This window comes from Tiliqua scincoides, chromosome 4 (genome assembly GCF_035046505.1).
Source record: "Tiliqua scincoides isolate rTilSci1 chromosome 4, rTilSci1.hap2, whole genome shotgun sequence".
NCBI classification, from domain to species: Eukaryota; Metazoa; Chordata; class Lepidosauria; order Squamata; family Scincidae; genus Tiliqua; species Tiliqua scincoides.
In genome coordinates, this window is record NC_089824.1 from 150,033,016 (window position 1) to 150,045,621 (window position 12,606).

Genomic DNA, 12,606 nt, shown 5'->3' on the forward strand with positions numbered 1-12,606 from the left:
TACACACTCTTCCAATATTGCACCTCAATGTAAGAACAAACAGAAAACCCTCAACCTAGCTACACTGAAGTTGATTCTTCTCTAACACAGAGAACAAAATTCCTTCTACGCCTTTTAAACCAGCTCCTGTAGACAAGTAATCAATTCCATCCTCTCATCATTGATCTCATAAGACTGGGAGTGGCTACTCACCTATTTTCATGCCATCCTGGTTGTATCACACCTTTTCACATCTTTAAGTTATATGGTCATCTTATTCCCAATACGTACTCATGATCAGTCTTGACTTCTTCAATCTGTTCTCCCCTTGCTGAATAGTCAACAGTATTTTACAGTTCTTCAAGCACCTTAGCCATTTGTTCTGTACATCTGAACTATCTACACCAGCAATTCTCAAACTTTTCAGTCTCCAGAACCCTTCGCACTCCTAAAAGGAGTCTCAGTGAGCACCAGTGTAAACCAGGCAAGGGGCAGATGGTGGCTGCTTATGGCATGCTTGTGGAGACCCTAGTCTCAAGAAGCCCTAGGGATACTAGGAGCACACTTGTTTCTCAATGACCATATAACTTAAAGATGTGGAAAGGTGTGATAAAACAACTGAGAAACAATGAACTACACCAACACTTACTTCTTCACCATCAAAACTCATTGCAATCTGGTCCTCATTTTTTCTTCATTTCCCTAAACAAACTGATCTTCTCCAGATTTATTTCATCATTGTCATTTCCCTTTGTTTCCATCAGCTGATCTGATTTTAGGCCTTCTTCACTGCTAGCTCCACTGCTAGGAAGAGATTCCAAATTAAACATTCTGTTCTAAAGCTTCCATTTTCTTTTTGATACACTCCACATATAATGGACACCTAAACATGATCATGGGGACATCAGGCAATCTAATACCAGCTTAATGACTACAGATCTTCAAAGTAGGGAATGCATGTAACTACCATCTGAAGTACTTGCTACCTATACCTAAATTAAAGCACTACATCAAAGAGAAAAAGTGAACAAAATCATTATCTTCTAAACGAAGCATTTTACGTTATTGACTTCCTTCTATCACAATGTAGCTTCAAAAATCATGAGTTTCAAGGGTGAAAGATGCAAGAGAAATAGTTTCCTAAAAAGGTACAGACCACAAACATATATTTACTGTGCTGCATATTAAAATAACTGCTTGAATTGAATTGAAAGCATCTGGCTTCAAACTTTTCAATCAATGATAACATGCTATAATTAGTATTGGCACCAAACATTCTTCTTGAAGCCAATAAACCTGAAAAAGCTACAATTCTTTAAATGACAGATACTCCATCATATGCCAAACTCAAATACACTGTAGTATTACCATGAAAAATAACATATATTCAGATTGTGCGCATTTTATTTCCCTTGATAAAACACCACACACAATGAGATGGTGGGCATATACTGCCAAGGGCAAAGTTCACAATACGAGGAAATCGATTTAGGAAAAGTTCACGAAACAAGGAAATCGATTTAGGACAGTAACCTAAAGAACACTAATATTACTCAACTGGAATTTCCACTACCTACAGATTTATACACAGGTTTCTCAGGGGAAAAATGTGCCCTTAGCTCTTTTGGGAGAAAGGAAGTGACTTCTAAAATTCTCCATAGTTCAGTATATCAATAATTTACTATCTACCTTGTTAAGTGAAGTCATTTTAATGCATAAGCTCTTCCTATAAAGGAGGGGGAAGAGTAGCACTGACAAAGCCCAAACCCTAGGAGGGAGCTTAAACAATAATATTTCAAAAGATAGTAGAAGGGAGCCAGTTTGAAGAAGATAAAGGGCCATTTGGGCACAGACCCCTGCTGCTTCCATAGAAGTCTCTCCTTTTCAATTTGGGAGGCTTTAAAACTGCCTTTGCCACTGACCGTACCTTGCATTCGCAGTGTGTTTGGGATCCAATTTCACCTTTTGTCAGGGGAGGCTGTCCTTGGTTGCTGTAACACAGCTATTAGCCTCTTTTGCAGAAAGCACAATTGTCATTAATATGCAACCACAAAGGCAGAGCTAGACTACAATTACGAATCACTTCACTCCCTCTCAACTGAACTGGGATAAATTATCCAGTGCCAGGAAATGACTTTGGTAAAGAAAATAATATACTTGTTAAACCACATATTCCAATTAACAAAATAAATTATGCCTGTCCTTTTCATAGTCCCATCTATAAATCTGATATTTGTATTTCACCATCTCCTTCTAATTTTTTGCTGGCTAAAATATCTGGCATGGGGGAAATCCAAAAACGAATACAAAAGGTCTGCACCAAGATTTCCCCAGCAACCCAACCCCCACCCCATCTTTAATATTCATACATAATTCAATCACTGGTCATAACATAAGGGTTACTCATAATTTTAGTGCATTTTATTTTGGGGAAATAAATTATATCCTTAAAACAGTTCCAAGAAAAAAACAAATCTCAAAAATCTCATTCCACTTGTTTCAAAGTAGTCTGACTTTGGTGACTACTTACTCATGGGGAGTTAAGCAGCATGAAGCATGCAACTTTTCAAATCTGCCAAAACTGAAATTTGTCAGATATTAGGATTCCACAACCTCCTCCAATCTTTTGAAAAAGGGACCAAAAGTAGGAAGAATACCCTGTTTCAAGTCTTCTCCCCCCTCCCAAGTATCTCTGCCCAGGGGGCAACAGCCTGAAACCAAGGGGTCGTGTTTAAATGAAAGAATTCAGACGTCTCCTCTGATCACAAGTCAGCAACCGCAGTAACAAAACACAAACTCCTGCTTGCCTAGAAACTACCCCCCATCCCCAGAGGAGAGCCAGAGTGCTGCCCCAAAGTGTATGGAGCTGGAGAGAGGAGCTGGGAGGGAGGTAAAGAGATTGAACTGAGAGGGTTCAGGCTGCAATCCTATCCAGACTCTCCTGGGAGTAAGCTCCATTTACTATAATGGGGTGTCTGAGCAGACAAGCACAGAAGTGCAGCCTAAGAGCCCAATCCTATGCATGCCTATTCAGAAGTCCCATGATAGTCAATGGGGCTTACTCCCAGGTAAGTGTGGATAGAATTGCTGCCTGAAAGCCCAATTCTATGCATGTCTACTCAGAAGTAATGCCCATTATAGTCAATGGGGCTTACCCCCAGGTAAGTGTGGATAAGATTGCTGCCTGAAAGCCCAATCTTATGCAGGTCTACTGAGAAGTAAGTCCCATTATAGTGAAGGGGCTTACTCCCAGGTTAGTGTGGCTAGGATTGAAGCCTCAGAGCCCAGTCCTATGCAGGTCTACAGAGAAGTAATCCCCATTATAGTGAAGGGGGCTTACTCTCAGGAAAGTGTGGCTAGGGTTGCAGCCTCAGTCTCCAAAAGGCTCTTCACAACTTGTGGGGAGGGGCTGCTACTTTCAGGCCAAATGTTTACCCAGAAGTCAGAGAACAGGAGCAAGAAGTGAAGCACTGGAGGTGGAAAGGGAGGAAAAGACCCATCCAAAGTGGGGGCATGAAGGAAAGGGGGGGGGGAGAAAAAGGGGAAGAAAAGATGAAGGGAGAGACTTGAGAGGAAAGAAAGAAAGAAGGAAAACCAGGAAGAGGGAAGGCAAGTGCGGCGGAGGAGGAGCGGGGAAGGAGGGGAAGGCGCAGGGCGCAGAGGAGGGCTACCTGCATGGCGAGCACCCCCAGCTCCTCGGCGGCCAGCTTCCTCATCTGAGTGGCCAAGACCTGCGCCTCGTCCAGGATGGAAAAGTCCGAGTCGGCGGCGCTGAGCCTCCAGCAGAGCGCCATGCAGACGACCCACAGGGGCCGCGGGCCGCCCCTCCTGCAGGGGGGAGCCGGTCGGGCGGCCGCCTCTTCCTTCTGCCCTGGCTCTGCCGGCCTGCTCGCCATGACGCCGCCCGGGGCGACCGCCGCAGCTCCGTGCCTGCCCAGCGAGCGCGCGGCGCAAACTTTCCCGAGCGCCTCCCAAACTTCGATGCGGGCGTGCAGGGGAGGAAGGCAGGCGGAGGAGGCGCTACGCCCCGGGGCTGCGGCGGGAGGCGGCCGACCCCTCCATGCAGGCGCCGCCGAGCGCACAGCCCCCGCGCAGCTTCTTGCAAGCCGGAGGGGCCGGGCAGCGGCCGGGGCTCCTCCCGAGGCGGTAGCCAGCCAGCCAGCCGCCTGCGCTCCTGCTCCAGGGACGCACTGCGAGCGCTGCCTCGGCTGCCGAGTGAAAACAGCGGTGGCTGCGGAGAGCGGCAAACTGCGGAGCGGGAGGAGGAGCGAGAGCGGCAGGGCCGGGATCGGAGTCGCCGAGGGGAATAGGGAGGCGTCTGGTGCCACCCAGCTGCGTGCAGGCTCCGTGCGCCACCAGGACTGGAGGGAAGCCGGAGCCCGGCAGTCACACGCCCTCCGTGGCTGCCCTACGCAACACACACACACACACACTCTTCGCAGCTGCACCACACCGCACACACAGTCACTCTCCATGGCTGCCCTACACAACGCACACACACACACTCTGTAGCTGCCCCACACCACACACACACGCACGCACGCACACTCTTGGCAACTGCCGCACTCCACACACACAGTCACTGTCCGTGGCTGCCCTACACAACGCACACACAGAGTCACACACACTTCGTAGCTGCCCCCCCCCACACACACACACAAACACACACTCTCCGTAGCTGCCCCACACAACACACACAATCACACACTAGCTTCCCCCCACGCACACTCTCACAGAGTCACACTCTCCGTAGCTGCCCCACACAATACAGTGTGCGTCACACACTGTAGCTGTCCCCCCACACACAGTCACACACTCTGTAGCTGCCCCCCACTCACAGAGTCACACACTGTAGCTGTCCCCCACACAACAGACACACAGAGTCACACACTCTGTAGCTGCCCCCCATGCACACACTCAGTCGCAAACTCTCCGTAGCTGCCCCCCACACACAGTCACACACTTCATAGCTGCCCCAACACACACACATAGTCTCACACACTGTAGCTGCCACCCCACACACACACTCTCTGTAGCTGCCCCCTACACACACACTGAGGCTGCAATCCTAACCACACTTTCCTGAAAGTAAGCCCCATTGAACAAAATAGAACTTCTGAGTAGACCTGGTTAGGATTGTGCCTGACAATCTAGCTGCCCCACACACACATATTCACAGAGTCACACTGTCCCCCGTCCCAACATTAAGAAACTTCCCAGCAGTGGCTTAGCTAATGATTGTGTAGCCCAATGTTTTGAGCTTTGCCCCCGCAGTGATGTCACAACCAGCAATGATGTCACACCCAGGCTTTTTGAAAAATTTAAATTGGGAGAAACCCACCTCCTCCCTCCAGCAGCTCACCACCCACTTGCTCTGCTGCCTCCCCCCAGTCAGTGGCATAGCTAAGGCATCTATCTGCAACCTTGGGTCAAAGAACATTTTGTAGCCCCCCTTGCATGACAAAATCAAATTTAATAAATAAAAAGTTATTGGTTCCATGCTGTATCATAATAACATCTCATTGGCACTCAGGACAAGTAGTCTCATAGGTCAGTTTGGAGTTAAGAAAATGCACTTTTTGTTCCACAAGGCAGTTGTGTTTTCATTTTCTGGTTAATTGGCCATAACTTTTGATAGAATACAGATATTCCACTGTGGTTTGTTTCATTGCATTCTGCATTAAATTACCTTTCTAATGATATATAACATGATGGTATTATTCATACATACCAAGATTTTCACAATTTTGGTCACTAGTGTCAAGCTCAATTTGTTGCCCCCCTAAACTGCTACCCCTGCACCCCTTTAGCTATGCCACAGCTGCTCAGCATATCTCATCCTGCCTGCAGTTTGGAGGCAGCCCTTCTGGGAGCTTGTTCTGGGTCTCCAGATTCACCTGTTTGATTGGGGTTTCCTTAGCTACTACAGTTGCCTTCCTACCAGCTATTTACCAACTTGAAGTGTGTACAAGTAAATCCCCCTACCTGCCAATTTAGGATATCACTTCAGGAATCTGATGAAAGTGGCATTCTGCCATGAAAGGGAATGCTACAATGCATAAGTTAGACCAGTGGTTCTCAAACTTTTAGCACTCGGACCCACTTTTTAGAATAAGAATCTGTCAGGACCCAGCAGAAGTTATGTCATGACCAGAGGTGACATCATCAAGCAGGAACATTTTTCACAATCCTAGGCTGCAATCCTACCCACACTTACCCAGGAGTAAGTCCCATTTACTATCACTATTAAAAGTATATGCATGGTAGCCTGTTAAAGGTACAGGTGTGTAACATTTTCCCAAATGCAGGATAGCATTAAGTCTAATATATTAAAAGCGAAATATTAAAATGAATGGGAACCACCTGAAAGAGCTCATGACCCACCTAGTGGGTCCCAATCCACACTTTGAGAAACACTGTGTTGGACATTAGGGTCCTGCAGGACTCTTTGTTTTCTACTTTGAAAGGGAAAGAAAAGGAAACATGATCCGGAAAATAGAAAAATTAGAAATTAATTTCAGCATTTTCTGGACCAGGTTTCTTTTTTTGCCCCCAGGAGTTTGCCCTGGGAGAAGGTGGCATTGGAAAATGCAGACTTCATAATTGCAGGCATTCCATCTGTGCCTGTTTGGTAAGTCCTGCATCTGTTTTGCTGAGAAATAGTGCAACACAAATGCAAATAAGTGGCCCACCCTTACATTAAGAAGGCCAAGCCCAAGTGCAGACTGTAGGAGTTGCAGTTGTTCTCGTTTTTCTGTCAAGGCTGAACTACAGTATGTGTTCACAGAACTATAGTGTCCACAGATGTAGCCACAGTATTATTTCTAAATGGAAAAGTAATCCATTTTAATTTCTGGAAAATATAGTAAACACCAAAATACTGCTTTTGTGTTTTTAGTTCAATATTTGAAATACAAAATGGCAGTGTTTGTGTTTTTATGTGCTATAACAAAAAAAAAAAAAGACCTCTGTTGATCACCCACTGGGTTCAGCAGCTTAATTTGTGATACACAAAAGATTTTTGCCCTCAGTCACAACCACATGGAAAGGAGCAGACAAAAAGTAAGGCAATTTTGTAAACTGTCAAAATTCAAGTGCACAAGCCTCACTTTTGGTACTTCAGGTGTGGCAAGCAGTCCTTGACCCTGCTGCCATAGTGACTTTGTTGTACTGTGCCTGTGTTGTACAGCCATGGAAATGGATATGACCAGAGTGATGATGCACTGGTTACAAGATGTGGCTATGCTGTGGTCTATGCCCATTCAAAAGAGGTGCAGGTTGGGGGGAAGGAGATCTAAAGCAGGGGTTTCCAAACCCCAGCCTAGGGGCCAAATGCGACCCACAGCAAGCCTCTTTCCAGCCCGCAGCCAACCTTTTGTCCCTTGAAAGCCTCTGGCTCTCTCAACTGAACATGACCGGAACTGTGCTCTGATTGTGTCTGGAGGGTCTTCTGAGGGCCAGAGAGGTTGAATAAATGAGCCCATTCATTCATTTAGGGCGCAATCCTAACCCCTTATTGGGTAAGAGACACTTTTTCAAGTGGGTGCTCCTTTTTTTAGCAGGGGGAGAGTAACTGGCCCACCTCACCCCAGCACTGTCTGTTCTAGTGGCTGTCTGCTGGTTTTCATTTGCATCTTTTTAGATTGTGAGCCCTTTTGGGACAGGGAGCCATTTAGTTATTTGATTTTTCTCTGTAAACCGCTTTGTGAACTTTTAGTTGAAAAGCGGTATATAAATACTGTTAATAATAATAAAATAATAATAATAATAATAATAATAATAATAATAATGATGATGATGATGATGATGATGATGATGATGATGATGTCACTTCTTTCCAGCACTGACATAAGGGCAATGCAGCTCCTAGGTAAAGGAACAAACATTCCCTTACTTTGAGGAGCCCTCTACGAGTGACACCCAACTGCAGGATGCAGCACGTGTCCCATTGGCACCGCTATGCCAATGCTGGAAAACACTGACATAAGGGGTTAGGATTGCACCCTTATTCACTCATCTATGTTCCATCTCTAATTTATTTATTTAAATTTTATATTTAAATTTTTTTCCCGACTCTCCACACCACGCCAGATATTTGATGTGGCCAAACTCTGGCCAAAAAGTTTGGAGACCCCTGATCTAAAGTAAAGAAAAAGATCAGGAGGCACCAGCAATGGAGAAACCTGTCCTCACTGCAGCAAACCACCAATTCCTGTGCACAGCACAGCAGTCAGCTTTGGTGGCAATGGTAGTTACAAAAATGGCACCCTGTACTCACAAAAACGGTTGAAAATTCACCTGTCCCCAGACCTTCAGAAAACAAAGTCTGGAGCAAAGTGCATTCGCACAACTGCCCAGATGTAGCTTCTTCCCCAGGTAGGGTGGCAATAGGAAAATCCTTGGGAAGGGAGCACAATCTTTTCGCCTCCACATAACAAGATGCTGGAAGTGACAGCAAAACTGATGTTCCCTAAGGAAAGCAAGATACATTGCTTGAGCCAGAACTGATCAAAGAGTGGCTGTGAGGTTAAAATGAGATTCCTGATCTCCTTGACAGAAGGATGGGACACAAGTGTAAGGGAATTAATTGAATCTTTTCAGAGGTGGAACTATCACACGATGCATGAAGTACAGAGCTTTTGCACAATGTAGCATAAATATTTCTGAAAATTTCTGATCCAGGAGTCTGGATGAAACTACTTCAGAGCATAGTATTCATAACAAAAGTGAATATTTTTTCATGCATTCCAGAACTCAGAATTTTAGGACATCTGAGTATTCAGTTTATCAAATTCATTTCATCCAGTATTCTACCTTAGCCAGTATGTCTGACAGTAAAGGGGAAAACCTCTGAAATCTTAAGGTGTCTCCATAATCCTCCTCAGGCTGCAAATATAAGATCCCATATTTGTACTTCATATTAACTAACGCTGAATAATTAACCCCACCTGACTCCATACACACAATTAAAACTTCACTTCAGCAGTAAGAATGCATTGAACATTCTAGCCATTTTACTATTTAAGTTGTGATAAAGCCCATTTATACAATCAGTACAATAACCCCTGCTAACTGGGTAAGAGGCACTTTTTCAAGTGGGTACTCCTCTTTTTAGCAGGGGGAGAGTAACTGACCCACTTCACCCCAGCAGTGTCTTTTTTAGTGGCTGTCTGCTGGTGTTCTTTTGCATCTTTTAAGATTGTGAGCCCTTTTGGGACAGGGAGCCATTAGTTATTTGATTTTTCTCTGTAAACCGCTTTGTGAACTTTTAGTTGAAAAGTGTTATATAAATACTGTTTAATAATAATAATAATAATAATAATAATAATAATAATAGGTAAACTCTATACCACTTCAGGCTGAAGGTGGGAAGCTAGAACTTGGAATATTCCTCCAAGTTAAAAATGCCCTGTAGAAGGTAAGTTACAGCACATTCCTATGCATGTCTATTCAGAAGTTCCTTTCTATTCAATGGGCCTTACTCCCAGGAAAGTGTGCATAGGATTGCAGCCTTAGAGTGTTTGGGAGATAGGTTCAGCATAACCTTCCCCAGACATGCTATTTTTTTCTATTTTCAGGGGTAGAGTTTGACACTCGAATAGTCAGCAATCCCCTTTCCTCTTCTCCTGAAGTGTTAGAGTCTAGGAAAAGTTTTCTACTTCATTCTGCCAATTGTATAAACTGTCAGTGAAAGGCCACTAGAGGTTAACTAAAACAACTTAAGTGGTCTTGAATATGTGCCCTGAAGCTATAAGCACATCTATATCTATGTAAAAGTGCCATCGTTCTTTGTTCATACAGAACTGCACTGTATACTAAAAACTAGAAGCTGCAGTGGAGTATTTAATATTCTATGAACAGATTTCATTTTTTAAAAGGTGAATGTGTTCAAACGTTCCATGCATTTTCACAAGAAGCCACCTACTCCTGAGAAAACATTTACAAAACCCCCGAAAAAAAATATAGTCGTGCATGTACAAATCTCTGTGAGTTAAGCAACAAATAGTGACAGCTTCCATCCTGGGACATGCAACTTGAAAGAGAATATGATGGGCCAAAAATATAGGGGAAAAAATCTCTTTGACAACCAACCGGCAAAACTCTCTCCTGGGAAGTAAAAAAATAATTTGCAGTAACATAAAGTAACCTTTTCCATCCTTTAAATCTACATCATCTATCCATTGCCACTGTTAATATTTGAAATAATAATGTCATGGCAGAATTTTAATTTATAAGAACAAGTTTGGTAACAGTTACACAGAAATTAAAATCTGATTCTTGGTAGCACTTCTGAATGTAATATAAATAAATGTATTTGTGTATATTGTTGTATTCCAATCCATGAATTGGTCATTATTCTCTGTTTTGAGCAAGTCTACTGCAAGTGAATTTAGGATCACAGTACACACACACACACACACACACACACACACACACACACACACACACTTTTTACTTTCTCCTTCTTACTTGCCAAGCTAATCTTGATTAAATCCCAGTGAAAGCAATGAGACTAAATTAGTCTTCATTTTTTCCATTGATTTCTCTGGGACTTTTACAACTAATTTCAATTGGATTGGGGCCAGTGTTTGTAATATGGAAATATGGATATAGCAGGGAGAGGAAACTTGCCTGCAGCTCTGCATTTGAGAACATTCTTTCCATGAAACAATGTAATCACTCTAAACTTTATTCCTAATGCAAACCACACTGTTGTGTACTTTCTGAGTGTGTGGGATTTCCACATCTCTGTGATATCCTATAGTACATTTATGGGAGGAAAGATCATTCAATTTAAAACCATCTCTATAGTACCCTTGGAATGATTTCTTCTAAAACCACTTTACCTTGTTTTAAAAATAAAAAATGGGGCTAATGGTACAGCTCTGGTTATTCTCTATTACAGTGTTTCTCAAACTGTGAGTCGGGACCCACCAGGTGGGTCGCAAGTCAATTTTATGTGGGTCCCCATTCATTTAAATATTTTATTTTTAATAGATTAGACTTGATGCTCCCATGGCATGTGACTGCATCTGGGGAAATGTTACAGACCTGTACTTTTAACAGGCTACTATGTACATTATTTTAACAATGATAGTCAATGGGACTTACTCTTGGGTAAGTATGGGTAGGATTGCAGCCTAGGATTCTTAAAATTTTTCCTGCCTGCTGATGTCACTTCCAGTCATGACATAACTTCTGGTGGGTCTTGACATTCTCATTCTAAAAAGTGGGTCCCAGAGCTAAATGTGTGAGAACCACTGCTCTATTCCCATCATGCATGAAGCTTCTTCAGAAGCTGGATCATTCTCTATCTTTTCAGTGCCAGCTTCACTGGGGCAGGGGGCGCTCCTGGGCACATCCTCCAGCCTTCAGCTGGCAGCCAGTGCTGTGATGGATGTGGACTCTATCCCCCATCCCCAGCAGCAGTGATAGCAACATCTTAGTGCCCAATCCTATCTAATTTTCCAGTGCTGCTGTAATTGGGCCAGTAGGGTGTGTGCTGCACTCTGTGATGGAGAGGCAGTCACTGGGGCCTTATGGGGCTTTATGGAAACATGTGTTCCCTTATCACGGGACTAGTGGTGTCAATAGGATTCACAACACCCAGTGTGGGAGGCCTGTGCATCACCCCATGTAGTGGGCAGGGCAACGCCCCAGGTGGGCGTGGTGATGTACCATCGCCCCGCCCCACCGGGTTTTTGGCTGTACCTTTTGTTAGAACACAGATATTTCAATGTGGATTGTTTCCTTGCATTCTGCATGAAATTACGCATTGATTGATATATAACATGATAGGATTATTTCTCCAAATTCTGATTTTAGTGATTTTGAAAACTTGTAGAGTCACACACACACACACACACACACCATGTCAACTTACTAACAACTTATTGCAGTAGTTCTCAAACTTTTAGCACTGGGACCCACTTTTTAGCATGACAATCTGTCCAGGACCCATTGGAAGTGATGTCATGGCCAGAAGTGACATCATCAAGCAATTAAAATAAATAATTATAAATGATTAAATTAAAATAAAATAATTAAATAAGGAGGAGCCAGTCCTGTTCCACCAAGTGAATCTACTCTGAAGTAAGTTCTATTGTGGTCAATGGGGCTTTCTCCCAGGAAAGTGTGGGTAGGATTGCAGCCTGTGAGCCCAATTCTATGCATGTCTACTCTGAAGTAAGTCCCATAGTGGTCAATGGGGCTTACTCTGTAGTCTGCCTGCAATAAACCCCCCAAAAAAGAATCAGTGAGATTTCCAGCCCTCCCCAATGCCCAGTTTAAAGTTCTTCTATTTCAGGCATATCATTACAATGTCCCACCTGGCTTTGCAAGTGCAAAATAGAAAACTTTCCCCTTGCCATTCAAGCCTCTTTTTTTGTTCTTTTTAGGGGAGGAGGCTGCCTTCTGTTGCACTCCAGCTCCATTGGATCAGGACCCTTCTCGTGTCCTCACATTCCCCTTTGCCTGACCTGACCACCAGCCAAGGCAAGTGTGCCTACTCACGAGTAAACGCGACCGTGAGGCTGCTTTGCTTTCCATTGGGCTCCATAGACTGGGAGGGAGGCAGCTGGGAGGGAGGAACCTCCTTCTCTGGTGTTTTTTGGGGGTGCACTCATT

At 44.0% G+C, this 12,606-nt stretch overlaps 1 protein-coding gene across 1 annotated transcript in view; it reads right to left on the reverse strand.

The window, feature by feature from the left end:
• The window catches only part of CACHD1 (cache domain containing 1), a 164,825-nt gene extending 160,676 nt beyond the window's left edge, over positions 1-4,149 (reverse strand). Inside the window, exon 1 of the mRNA XM_066625926.1 lies at positions 3,651-4,149. Within this exon, the coding sequence (XP_066482023.1) occupies positions 3,651-3,875 (225 nt within the window). The 5' untranslated portion in view covers positions 3,876-4,149. The remainder of the gene's footprint in view (positions 1-3,650) is intronic.
• Positions 4,150-12,606: the final 8,457 nt, after the last annotated feature.